The sequence below is a fragment of the Pezoporus occidentalis genome, unplaced genomic scaffold (assembly GCF_034315485.1).
Source record: "Pezoporus occidentalis ecotype Australia unplaced genomic scaffold, CSIRO_AGI_Poc_V1 ctg1, whole genome shotgun sequence".
In the NCBI taxonomy this organism is placed as follows: Eukaryota; Metazoa; Chordata; class Aves; order Psittaciformes; family Psittacidae; genus Pezoporus; species Pezoporus occidentalis.
The window spans coordinates 17,970,600-17,984,512 of NW_026912778.1; the positions used below are offsets into that span (position 1 = coordinate 17,970,600).

At 40.3% G+C, this 13,913-nt stretch overlaps 1 protein-coding gene across 2 annotated transcripts in view; it reads right to left on the bottom strand.

Annotated features, from left to right (window-relative positions):
• The window catches only part of ATP10D (ATPase phospholipid transporting 10D (putative)), a 54,439-nt gene that overhangs the window by 16,134 nt on the left and 24,392 nt on the right, over positions 1-13,913 (bottom strand). For both annotated transcript variants that reach the window (XM_062607599.1, XM_062607608.1), the window contains exons 5-12: positions 12,092-12,177; positions 10,923-11,029; positions 10,504-10,635; positions 9,534-9,661; positions 9,139-9,391; positions 5,517-5,752; positions 4,767-4,952; positions 2,108-2,723 (exon numbers count right to left, since the gene is read on the bottom strand). In XM_062607599.1, the coding sequence (XP_062463583.1) occupies positions 2,108-2,723; positions 4,767-4,952; positions 5,517-5,752; positions 9,139-9,391; positions 9,534-9,661; positions 10,504-10,635; positions 10,923-11,029; positions 12,092-12,177 (1,744 nt within the window). The remainder of the gene's footprint in view (positions 1-2,107; positions 2,724-4,766; positions 4,953-5,516; positions 5,753-9,138; positions 9,392-9,533; positions 9,662-10,503; positions 10,636-10,922; positions 11,030-12,091; positions 12,178-13,913) is intronic.

Consider the following 13,913-nt stretch of genomic DNA (forward strand, 5'->3'; position numbering starts at 1 on the left):
TTAGGCTAAATCAATTTGATGGATGGACCACTCGGTGGATAAAGAACTGGCTGGATGGCCGCACACAGAGCTGTGGTCAATGGCTCAATGTCCGGCAGTAACGAGTGGCATCCCTCAGGGATCGGTGTTGGGACCGGTCTTGTTCAACATCCTCGTCGCTGACATGGACAGTGGGATTGAGTGCAACCTCAGCAAGCTTGCCGATGACACCGAGCTGTGTGGTTTGGTTGATACCCTGGAGGGAAGGAATGCCATCCAGAGGGACCTTGACACGCTTGTGAGGTGGGCTGATGCCAACCTCATGAAGTTTAACCATGCCAAGTGCAAGGTCCTACACCTGGGTCGGAGCAATCCCAGGCACAGCTACAGGCTGGGCAGAGAAGAGATTCAGAGCAGCCCTGCCGAGAAGGACTTGGGGGTGCTGGCTGATGAGAAAATGAACATGGGCCAGCAGTGTGTGCTTGCAGCCCAGAAAGCCAACCGTATCCTGGGCTGCATCAAAAGGAGTGTGACCAGCAGGTTGAAGGAGGTGATCCTGCCCCTCTACTCTCCTCTTATGAGACCTCACCTGGAGTATTGTGTGCAGTTCTGGTGACCTCAACATAAAAAGGACATGGAACTGTTGGAACAAGTCCAGAGAAGGGCCATGAGGATGATCAGGGGGCTGGAGCACCTCCCATATGAAGATAAGCTGAGGAAGTTGGGGCTGTTCAGCCTGGAGAAGAGAAGGCTGCGTGGAGACCTCATAGCAGCCTTCCAGTATCTGAAGGGAGCCTATAGGGATGCTGGAGAGGGACTCTTCATTAGAGACTGTAGTGATAGTCTGTGTAGTGTACTGTGGCTTTATCTATAGAGAGCAGCTGGCACCAGCAGTGATGGAGAACCTATCTGGTACTGATACATCTTTGGATGCCAGTAGTATATGTCAAAACATTTTTCTAAAGTAAGATCATTTTCTAAAATGAATGGGGTCACAGACACCCAAACAGCTTTGCTGTCACCAGCCTAGTGGGAGGGAGCTAAAAGGGCAGTCATAGAAAAGCTTTTTTTAAAATAGCTGTTAAGGGGTGGGCTATTCAGACATGTAGAAGTTAGGTTCCAAGTCTACCTTGAGAATCTAAGTAAGGAAAGGCACCTCAAGACATAAAATTACCCCCCTAGTAAGACGACGGATTTTGAAGGTACCATTTCTGCCCCCCAGCCTACAGCAGCTTTTTGTCTAGACTTCAGAAGGCTAATGTTGGCTGAGTTAAAATCCACCCTTGGAACTGGAAATACCCCTCTTCCTTACCGAGATCAGCCAGCCACGGAACATACAAACCAAACTCCCTTTCGCAAAAAGCAAGCCTTTAAAAATTAATTCCTTTATACTAATTTCCAAACCATAATAAGATCCCCAAACACCTGGAACATCTTATGAACTTAAGTATATTTAGGTATTTACCTCTAACATACACAGATAATGTTTTCTTTTTACTGCCTTCAGTTAATGACTGTTCACCAGTGTATGAGCAAATCAGTTAATGCTTAAACATGGTGCATCCCTGCAGTAGCCCATTCAAAAAATGTTTACCCCCTAAAAGTAGGGCCCATGAGGAGGCACCACACACTTTGCAGGTATTATTATTACATCTAGAAACATAGAAATAGTAATCAAAGGAAAAAAAAAACCCACCTCAAAAAGCACTGATTGATGACATCTGCTACTGATACCTCTCTCAAACAGCTCAGAAACACTAACACTGGCAAAGACTAGAAAGTATTTCACTCTAATAAACACCTCTTGCTGCACAGCAGATGCCACCTATTCAAGCAGGTGGTCTTACTTTGTAACTGGAAATACTTCAGACCCCCTTGAAAGGGTCTGCTTAGACACAGCTAAATTATCTGAATAACAGCTGCTTCTCTCTTCTTAGTTTCCACACCAGCACACAGCACAAACATATTTAGGTGACAAGCAATAAGACCTTTCTGGGTTCCCTATAAGGAACTATTCACAGAAAATAGCTCTGCTTGGTTACTTGTCTCTTCTCATGAACCTGGCCACCTGTTCAACTGTACTGAAGAACGATAAAGGTGAGAGAATAATTAAAAGCTCTGTACATACCTTCAGATGCAGTTCTCAATAAATCCATCATGACTGAGTCTGCACCTTTTGTATACACCATCACTTTGTTGGAGACTGGATGTCGAACCACCACTGACATCCTTTTCCGCACCGAATCAAAAGGCAGGATATGCAAAAGCTGAAACGTTAAAGATCCCAGACCTGCAAAGTCCACAGTTACTTGACCTGGAGTCCTAGACTGTAAAATACATCTATAAGCCCTAGCAGCATGAACTAAGGCAGCTTCATCTGGACTTTCAGCTTCATAACAAAGTTTAAGTAAGGGAGACAATTCAATAGATGACGTAGCACTGTTGTATTCACAGCCAGCAGCTACATTCACCATATCTAATTCTTGAGGCACTTGTGAATTTTCTGGGCTATCCATATTATGAAGCTCATCAGCCCTTTGAGCAGCTTCCTCCAAAGCAGGTGAAGCCATTGTCATTCTGAAAACAGATAGTTTGCTCACAAAACTAGTGGGGCTTTCAGATGATGACTCCTTCACACTTGGAAGCGGGGAAGAACTTAGTCTCCGGACTGACAACCTCTGGAACATCTGCCGGATTTCCTCAAGTGATTTAATAGGCATCCTACCCAGACAAGACAGTCTCATCTGGAACAAACAGTTAGAGAAAGCATTTTTGTTAAATTCTTTGTATTTTACTAAATTGAAGAAGGATAGCTTACAAACTATGTATGTTTCTTAATGAATGTACTATTTTAAAAATTTACCATGAGTTTGACTGTTTGTATTGAAGATGGCCAGCTCAATTAAACATATAACCATGTGAGTACACTAAACAGTTCTGGAACAGCTTCATTATTCCAACCAAAAGAATTATAAAATACTTCAGATCTGAAAACTGTATGCATTCAAAGTTTGATTCGTGACTCCTCTTTAGAACTGTTTCAGTAATGAAAGCAGTAGTATAACATAACTTTTAAAACTTGTGGCAAATGGAAATAAACACTTTAATTCTTGCTCTGAATTAGCAAGATATTTGTGAAGAATAAAGCAATTCCATACCTCCCACAGTAACTAGCTAAAAAAAATACAATACCTTGTATCAATATTTTTTTAATATCTGAATTTAAAACAACAGACAGTTCCTTTCTCATCAATGTTACAAAACAATTGGTTTACTGTTTCTCAGAACAGTCAGGCAGTTAACAGCTCAGAAACAAGGCACACAAGCTTGTTATTAAAATTTCGTTACTGGGTAAGAGTTAAGACTGAATTATCATCAGGAAGCATGTTCTCCTTTGCCCCTGAAAAGCATAAAGCAAGGACAGACTCTGGCTTCAGTTCTACCACAACTGCACACAATTTGTAACGTGTCTGCACCCAGCATCATGGAAACAGAGACTAGGAACATCCTTTCATTCCCTCTTCCTAAGGAAATACTGAAAACTTCTGCTGCCTTGATCTCTTTAATGTCATTTCCCAAGAACTCAGAAACTTCATGCCACATTGCCCCTCCCAACCTACCTACTAGTACCTGGAGATCATCTCCCCTGCTAGCAAGTCATCCAGAAATATGATTCTCAAAAAAACAAGAACTTCACCTGTATTTTTTCTGTACCATCTTTAAGGAATGACTGATTAGTAACTATGAAACACAGCTGCCCATTCCACACATGGGCCTGTAGGCTGCCTGTTACGCTGCCTGTTTCTGGGAATGCCTGGAAGCACACTAAAATACCAATCTCCCTTATACATAGGAGGTATTTTATACTCCACAGGATACCTTTTGGGAACATCTCCAGCCACGGTTGTATGTTCACTGCCTAGATGGACACCAAAATCAAAGTCAATGAATGGAAATAACCAGGGGATGGGGGGAAGAAAATCAAAGCTAAACTTGGGGATTATCCTGCAGCAACAAAATCAAAATTGCTAAAAGATGGGCTTATGAAAATCCCATCCTGAAAAAAAAATAAAAAAAAAAATTGAAAAAGATATTCATGCCTTTAAAAAACTGTTAGGTTGTGTGCTCTGAAAACAAAAGGTCTCAGAATACTTAAACACACCCCAGACCATTAAACCAGGACAGTCTAGCAAATGCACTGTACACTCAAAATGAGACCACTTTATGCCATACTGCAAAGCATTTTTATTTCAGATTATTACATACATGAAACTTGACCTTCCATACTTTTGCTGAAACTCTATTTGAATAGTGAGGGAACAAGTAAGACCGTTCTCAATTTCAATATTCTGGGAGTCTTCTGATTATTCTCATCTTTCAACCAATAATAACCTATTTGTAAAGGTAACCTGAGAGTTAGGGTACTCTAAAAGGAAGCTGTGCACATCTCTAGAAAAACATAACTAGAACATAGAAAAAAACCACAACTTCAATTTAATCTCAAAATTTGTCTTGTAAAAGTTACGAACTGTCTATACGCAGAAGCAGAAATACTGAAGCCAAGTTTTATTGCTTCTGAAAAATGCTACCAGCATTATATTACATATTAACTGATAGCACTTTGTGGGTTTACAGTAATGCCCGTCTTTCTAAGAGGACAAACCAATAGAAGAGAAAAGGGCCATTTTTTAAATGTCAGATAATTGTTTTTTCCTTTTGTAATCAACCCAGAAGGAGCTAATTTCTTTATGAATATAGCCAGATAGCCAAAAATAAGACCTTGTTACCTTCTGACGTGGCTGACTGGGAACTGAAACTACCACAGTATTACAGATTGCCAGAGCAAGAAAGAAGTCAGTGATGTACATTGTCTCCAGAGATAACTTGCTGTTAGCTTCTGACTGATCACAGGAATGAGAAGAAATTTGACTGAACTTCTTCAACAATTGTGTGTCTGGTATAACATCTGTTTCCTATTGATGAAATGAACAAAACTGTCCATTAGGTTATAAATTTAATCTTAGTCTCTAGAGGTTAAATCAGTTACAGATGAAATAGAGTAACACTCTGGTGTCTTCACTGCCTTCTATTAGCCCACTGAAAATTGTAAACTTCATGCCCAGACAGGTAAACAGTAAAGCCATAGTTCACAGACACTTCAACTGAGATTAAGTATGATGAATTAGACATCTTCAGGTAGAGAAGCTGAGTTTTTACCTCTACAACTTCCAATAAATATTGTTCATTCAGGTATTTCCCATTAAAACCAGAAAATGTTAGAAATCTCTTAAAACAAATTAAAAACTGTTTTTTAAGATGAAGTTGGTCATTTTAGCCAGAGTGATCATGCACTCACAGCAGCAAGAACTAAAGCATACACCTTCATGACCCAACAAATATCTGTGCAAATAAGATGCTGCCAAGCAATCATGGGAGGCTCTGGTTTCGATCAAGAGGGAAAGGATTTCTTAAATGGTAAAAAGATATTCCCTCATAAGTTACTTCAGAAATTATCAAAACCTACAGGTTTTACTTACAATGGGACTGCTGAAAGCAACGTGTCCTGAAGGGGGAGCATCACCTGCTCCATCTTCCCTCCCTAACGCAGAATGACTACCAGACAACAGATTCAAAGACTTTCTGTTCAAAGGTTCATTCACAGCTCTGCAGTCGTGCCCCTGCCATTTTGACATATGCATCGAAGAGCCATACTGATGATCAGCTGAATCTTCATCCTCTGAATCCATCTCTTGATAGGATTCCAGCCTTTTTGCTATGGAAAGGGAAACAAAATTGTTGTTCCATGAGCAAGAAGAAATTTGTCTAAAACACTGCTTGGAGGTTCAGGAAACAAATTTTTAAAGTAAGAGTTTAGTAAAATAAGCTGGAGTTACACAGCCTCCAGAAGGGCACATTGATGGGAGCCAAATAATAGTCTTCAAGTACATGAAGGGCAATTGCAAGAGAAATTTTTTTTATACAGGCTGTGGATAATAATGGCCCTAGATTGTGACAGGCTCAGGCCAGTTCAGTTCAAACTCTGTCAGAGAACATGTGACATACTAGAACAGAATGCCTGAAAAAACACTGAACAGGACTTCACCGGAGGTTCTGAAGGAACAAACAAACAAAAAAATTCGTAAAGAATGACAGCAACAACTCTGCCTTAGCCCAGAGAAAAGGGGCCAGATTACCTACTGATAAGTTTTCCAATTTATTTGATGATTGATCAGGATTGTATGCCAGTGGCTTGGTATGTACAGCTGCTAGAAGGAACTCACTGAAACAATTGTTTCTATATTGGACACCCCCTCACACACACACACACACACACACACACACACATTTCCTCAGTACTTAATTGAAAAGAAGGTTTAAATAATAAAACTTCATATTGATATGTCTAACACTTTTGCATCAAAGATATAAATGCAGTTCTGTGCCTCACAAATCTAGCTAGGAAGATCAGCGGTATAAAGAAACTCTGTACCAAATGGAAACATTGCCTACACTATCATGCACTTGTTAACAACATATTGAAGTGCTTGCACTGGAGTTCTGGGACAGTGCTGGACCACATGAAAGAGGTTGCAATCTCAATCCAGACAGCACTGGATCAGTGTACACTCTTCAGCTTTCAAGTTTTTACCTGTCATTGTGAAAATAGGATGCAATGAACATAAACTAGCAGTTCAAGATCTGCATCCACAGACAGCACAGCAGAACTGTTCTGAGAGGTGTGCATTGCCTATATATTTCATTAAAGTGTGATTATAAACAATGGCATTTTAGGAAAAAAAACAGTATTAACATACAGACATCTGCAACAACACTAATTCCCTATTTTTTTCTTATTTAAAGTGGCAGCTACTTTACATGAAAGAAGTGATCAGTGGGATATTATTCTCTTTTATATGAATAGGAAACCTATTCACAGTTGTGTCTCCAGCTCTGGTGCTCAAAATGAGATGGAAATAGGTTTATTATATCGCTCATGAGTCCTTTGCCTCCCAGCCAAAGCCCAGAAGCTCAGCTATGTTCAGGAAATGAGCTATCAGGTTTTCTAGCCTGTTAAGTTCTCTCTCTTTCCTGCTTTATTCTGTTTCTGGAACATAAATGAAAGTCTCTTGCCCCTCTTCCTGCTTGTTCTGGGTTCGGCTTAAACCACAACACTGCTATTCTGATGAGTCCAGGAAAGCAGGGAAACCAGAGCTTCCTTGGCAGGCCATGTCCTTCAGGGGACATGTCAACATGGATTTAATAACACATTTATTAAAAAGATAGGTGGGAATGTAAAAAACTGGCTCTCGACAACTACCAAATACAATATCCCACATATGCTATTGATATCTACGAGAAAGCAGCAACAGTGACTTAGCACGTGTTTGTAGAGGCAGGTTTGGACAACACATGCCCATTCTGCTTTCTTTCCAGGCTGTTGAGAAGCCTGCATGCTCTCTCTGAAGTAACATTTGTGGACCTCTTAATAACAGCACACTGCTCTGCTGCCATGGTCCAAGAGGTACATGTTACATTACACAGAACTGCCCGGGGGCACCTATATGGGGATTATACTGAATCACAGTCATTGCTGTTGTGTACTTCCCCGCTGCACACTGCTTTACTTTGGGCAATACAGATATCAATACAGAAATATATATAAAGATTAAGTGGCTTGTATGCAAAAGACTGTACTGTCTTGCAATGCAACTCTTACCATACGTAGCAGGAGCCTTGCAAATAGCAGCTTTATGCAACTGAACAAATGTTAAACAGAACTGAAACACAGGACCTCCAACATTTTTCAAACTGATTTTCAGGGCTCACATAATTTCTATGTTAGAAAAAAGCACATGCTTACCCTCCAGGTAAAAGACAGGGCTCTGAAAATATATTCTACTTTTTATTTAAGTAAGTTGTTCATTCACTAAGTTCAAAACTCGAAAATACTTCTTCTCACTGTGCTGTTGTCATCCTTCCCAGTACAACTATGCAAAGCCAAAGAACCACCTGGACATGCAGACCTTAAGATTTTCAAAGTATGTGCAGAAATTACTGCAAAATGGTCTGGAACCATTTGCTCCTGCGACACAACAGAAGGGCTGAACTGATTCATGCTGTGACCAGCAGGGTGTGCCTTTTGCTCGCAGTTGTGAGGAGCTCTACCTAGCAGCAAAACCACCAAAACCCCAAGGGGGAGCTTAATACACAGCTGTGCGGCGTGCGGCTGCCTGTCAGCACCTCACCTTTGATCTCCTATGGAATACTTACATTGCCCACCAGCAAAATAGTAAATGTCCGTAGCCACAATACTTATATAAAGTAAGAGAAATAAAAACTTTGTGGTTCTATCTAATTAATAAAATAGATAATGCAATCAAAGACTTCATGTCACTCTGCTCAATTTTCTCTTTTGCCTTTTTGGATCTTCTCTGGGCTAGTAGAAAGGTTTAAGTGGGCTCTCACGAAATGTATACTGAAAGATGCTACACTATTAGACAATGAGGAAGCAACTATCCCGAAACACTGCTTGTTGGCTTTTTGGCTAACAATAAACAGCTGTTTGAGATGTAAGTAAGAATACAACAGTCATTATTTTTGATGGAGGTATTTAACACGTACACTTACTTGCTTGACTTGTACTTAAACATTACTGTCAAAGCTCTAACTTTTCACTTATTTTATTTGCGTTACTCTATCCTAAAGGGCAACAGCATGTTAAATTGGAGCCAACAGATATCTGAACCTTAAAATGTTAGGTAAGCATTGGCATTCTAGTTAACAAAAAAAAAATTTGGAAGGAAAGACTAGACAGGTATTTTCCAATGTTCTGGGTTCTGAATAATGCAACGAGAGAAGAAATACACAGTAGGCATGACTTCTTCTACAGTGAGTAAAGAATGTTGTTTGTGGTATCAAACACATTGGCTGTAAAGCAACACCTTACATCAAGCCTTCAAGTCTTGTAACACACTATACATGAAGGGATCTAAATAATGGGAAAAGCTCCATGGCTATTAGTAGGATCAGTCTAAATTCTTATTTTCTGTGAGTGTGTAGTGCGATGTAAACCTCATAAAGTCCACTGGACCCTATCAACACTTTCAGCTTCTCAGAAGAGAGAAATGACTCATTGTGAACACAGGCTTAATGTCTTACCATTTTCCTCATGGCAATACTCCTGTCCTGCAATGCTGCATCTCCGAAAAACCATCTTATTTTCAGTGAGTGTTCCAGTCTTGTCAGAGAAGATATACTGAATCTGGCCAAGGTCTTCAGCAATATTCAGTGCTCGACACTGAATTGTTGAGTCTGTTTTCTCATGGTAAAAATCAATGTCATTCTGTATTAAATAAATTTGTCCCAATTTGACAATTTCAATTGAAACATAGAGAGAAATTGGGATCAAGACCTACCAAAACAAAACATGGGGATTAAACAAAACCAAAACTCTTTGGTGAGTTACAAACATGAAGTAGCTCTGCTGAAGCTGAAGAGTTACATCAAGGATATGAATGAGATCAGAATATGACCAACAAGCAGACCAAAGTTACCTGTAATAAGATGATCATCGTCCAGAACACATTGAATGCTGCTAATGTTGGAGGAATCAGTTTCCCATCTGCCTCAGGGATGGTAAAAAAAGGTATTTCCGAATACCTACTTAACCAAATTCCATGGCCTTGAAAATAGGAACAAGATAAAGTGAGTCAGTTGTATGTAAACTGTATTACAATTCAGGGTCATAGTGTTAGCTGTTATATTCTGCAGATCTTACTTCGCTTTTAAAGTACCATTTTATCTCCTGATTTTTTTCCTCAGCAGGAACCCCATTAAAATTAAGTAAGTATCAATGCACATCTGAATAAATACTTTACATGCATTTCTATCAACAGGACATCTATACAGCATATCTCAGAACTAAAGGAATACTAACTACACTTGATAAACACTGGTTTTTTTTCTGCAGAAAAACCTCTGACAATTAATTGTATTATCCTTGTCTGTCCAGGTTTTAGTTAACATGTGAACACGTCATCATTAAGTGTAGTCTGAAGAAGTTTTTTTAGACATGCTTAAACACCTTTTTGATTTGTCATAAAAGTTAGTCTGTTTAGATTTACTCAAGCTCACTATTTAATCAATCCATAGAATACCAAGTCCTTACAACTCAAGTCACACTAGGCCTCTCTCCGCAATGCTGTACATGCGTCTCATGTTACCTGAAAAATCCTAAAAGCAAGTAGGAGTTTTGCTGAGCTATTAGTGACAGAAAAGACAAATCAACCAGAGAAAAAAAGACATCAATTGGAGGAACAGGTTCCAGACTCCTAAATTCACACCACACTCCAGATTAAACATGACAACATGAACTAAAACCTGGCAGCATCCCCAGCTGCTAGAGAATACTGCTTGAATAAAGGCAGCTTCTAAAATGCGTGGTTAAAATGAATCAGCCCCAAAATAAATACCAAGCGCTAAAGGCTGTGAGAGGAAAACAGGAGTTTGCTGATTCTTACTTACCTATTGCACCAGTTAAACACATCAAAATTAGAAGCAGAACACACCAAAGGATATCAGTGTTCACTTTTCTTTCCAATTTACTGCGCTTATAATGAGGCCCACTGTTATTCAGCATGGCTTTGGTTTCATGACCTGTAACCACAACACAGGTTGAAATTTTCTAATAGCAGCTATCAGAACCACAAGTTCTTTGCATTTCTAAACGTCTGAGAAATGAGAGCACAAATCGGAACTGAGAGTGTTAAAGCCTGAGTCCAGCCAAAGGCAGCTGTAGCTAGAAATGTTAAGAATGCATATCTGGATTAAGTTTATTTCTATTTTAACAATGTAAAGAACTGATACATCTGATTATTCATGGAGAGCACGTAATTCTATCTTTTCTGCAAAGCAGCCTGTGAAAGCCAGTGTGGTTCACTAACCTGCATATACCACTATGCCTACAACAGCTTCTGTGTTTCTTACTGTGCAACCTCGAAGCAGTAAGTTTTCCTTGCTGAGGCCCACTCGATCCTTGTTTGAATGCTCACTGAAGAAAAAAAAAAGTACATTATTTCAGCTCTATCAATCACCAGTCAAGCTTTGCAAAGCCATTAGGGAGCAGATTTCCCAGAGAAGCTTCTATTCTCTGACAGCCATTCTGACATTTCCCATTGGACTTTTCAAAAGAATGGGATAACATGCATGTAGATCACCTTTGAAAATCCAGGCATGCAGGCACTGCATTAGAATTTTCTTGTGTTCACAAGCATAAGTAGGCAATACTATTGAAAAGAGCTCAAAACAAACACTGGAAGTCTGAAAGCCTAAGACTTCTACTTGTACTGTCAATATCAGAAAAAAAAATTGAACAACATATAAAATCCCATTTTAAATATACTGTGAGTGTCATTACTCCTGTGGCATACTTTCAGTAAAGGTAGGCCCACTCTTTGTCAGAGTGTTTCCTCAGAGACTAAGATTTATATGTAAGACTTATATGTATTTATTTTTCTTTTAATTTTTCTAATTTGTCAATGCCCACATGGAAGGATATTGACAGCTCTTAAAACCTGAAAATAAGTCACCCCATGAAACAGTATTTTGTATTCCTACTGTCTACCAAAAATCATAAACTTGGAGGAAGAAAAGACACATATAGGCACATGGGTCAAAAGGACCTTGATCAAGTCACTGATGGTTACACAAAACAAATCAGATTGAGAGGAAGCCATTCCTTCCAATTTCCATTTCTGAGCAATGCAGCCAGGCCATGGTCCAGATCAAATACTGTATGTAACACATGTTATTAAGAGTAGACTTGAAACAGCTATTTCAAATATGGACTATACAATTCCAAAATAGCCTGAACTAAGATGTTGAAAGTATTCAATTCAAAATAAAAAGCACTAGTGGCCTTGCCCAGTTCACAATCTACTGCTCAGAAAGCCCTGGAGCTCTGTCTGTTGGGCCATACTCGGAAATGTAGTGGTGTAAGCTGACTTCTATGCATATTGTCATTAATATTTTAAGCAAACATTATAAGCTCTCTGAAAATTAGTAAAAGCACGAAAGCAAATGACAACAGTTCAAGAGCCACAAGTCTACTTACACAAAGCCTCGGAAGCGACCAAGGTCATTGTTAGGACTTTCACACTCTATTATACTGGAGAATTTTTCTGGATCAATTTCAGAGACCTAAAGCCAGAAACCCAAACAGAGAACTCAAACAAAATGTGATGGAACTTAAAAAACATTATAAATTCATATAAATTTCACTATTTAACAATTTAGCTTTGAAACTGTAAATTGCTGGTGTTGTGGATGCTCCGCTTGCTACTCACCATAAATGAGACTTACACAGCATGGAAGGACTTACTACTAAATATCTAACCCTGGAAAGTATCAGTTGAATTGCTGATATTTTGAGAACACTGGAGAGGAGAGAATGGGTGGAAGAATGAGGAAAAATAAAAAATAAACATAAAAATGCAAGAACATCTGAAATGCAGACATTTCCCATAGGGGTTTTTTCATTATAAGGAAAAAGAAGAAACACTGTTTTCTCTGCAACCTGAAATTCTTCCAAACAGCCATTGCCATTGGTCCTGATACCATGACCAGGATGCTATCTGGGGTAATGCCTCTTACACAGCACTGACAGCCTTACTCAGCCTCGGTTTATAAGGACATAGCCTCTAGCTGAAACTCAGTTGGCAGGACACTAGAGGTCTGTGAAGCTGACCATGGTTCTACATTCAGAAACCATGCAGTCCTGACAAGAAGACTCTACAGTGACTTTTTTTGTTTGTTTTTATTTGAGGACAAAAATTAACAGTCTTGAACGGTAAAGGAATTATCACTTTTTTTGGACAGTATGACTCTTCCTAGCATTTTGATGCACCTTTTTCTGGAAACAGAGAAAACAATCTCTTTCTTGAGTGAGACTGAAATCATACCTCAGAGCAGGAGCTGGTGTGATATCAGGACCATCTCACAATGATGTAAGCCTGCAGAACCATTTGAATTTTGCCTTACATAATGATATGTATATACAGAAAAATCAAGAAGTCTTTTCTGCCTTACTGTTATTAAATCAAGAAAGAAAAAAATGACACGTCGCTGCCCACCAGGCGCAGGGAGGAACAAGCAGGTCGTGTTGCTGACCCTGTTGCTGGTGTCCCAGACTGCTGACCAATATGGTTGCCTCCAGAAAGAGAGCTTGCACTAAGAAGACTGCAGTAACTCAGACAGAGACCCTGTCCCAGACTGTGGCTGTTCAGGTCTCTGGATGCAGAGAGTGCCAGAGCCTGCTGCTGCCGGGGGAGGGAGGACAGCATTCCACCTGTGTGAGGTGTGAGCAGGTAGATCTGCTTAGCATGGTGGCAAAACTTAAGGAGGAGGTTGAGACGCTGAGGACCACCAGGGAGTGTGAAAGGGAGATCGACTGGTGGAGTAACTCCCTGGCGGGCCAGTCAGAACGGTTCCCGGGAGATACCCCCCAAAAGGGGAAGGACCCCCTGCCTTCTCACACAGAGGGGGATGGCCCGAGACACCCCCTGCCCTGTAGCTGTTGCGCAGAGGTAGGGGACCAAAAAGATGACGAGGGTTGGAAGCGAGTTCCAGTTCGGCGTCATGGGAAACCCTCCCCCCTTCCTGCCCTGCTTCTCCAGGTGTCCCTCCGTAATAGGTTCGAGGCCCTGGATCTTGAAGGAGAGGTAGGTGAGAATGTGGGGCAAGGCCAGCCTACAAGGCCACATAGGAGAAGGCGGTCGACTTCGCACCTCAAGACTGCCTCTGATAAGAAAGAAAGAAGGGTCATTGTAGTAGGGGATTCCCTTCTGAGAGGAACAGAGGGCCCGATATGCAGAGTTGACCCTCATCATAGGGAAGTGTGTAGTCTGCCTGGAGCCCGGATCAGGGATATCACTAGG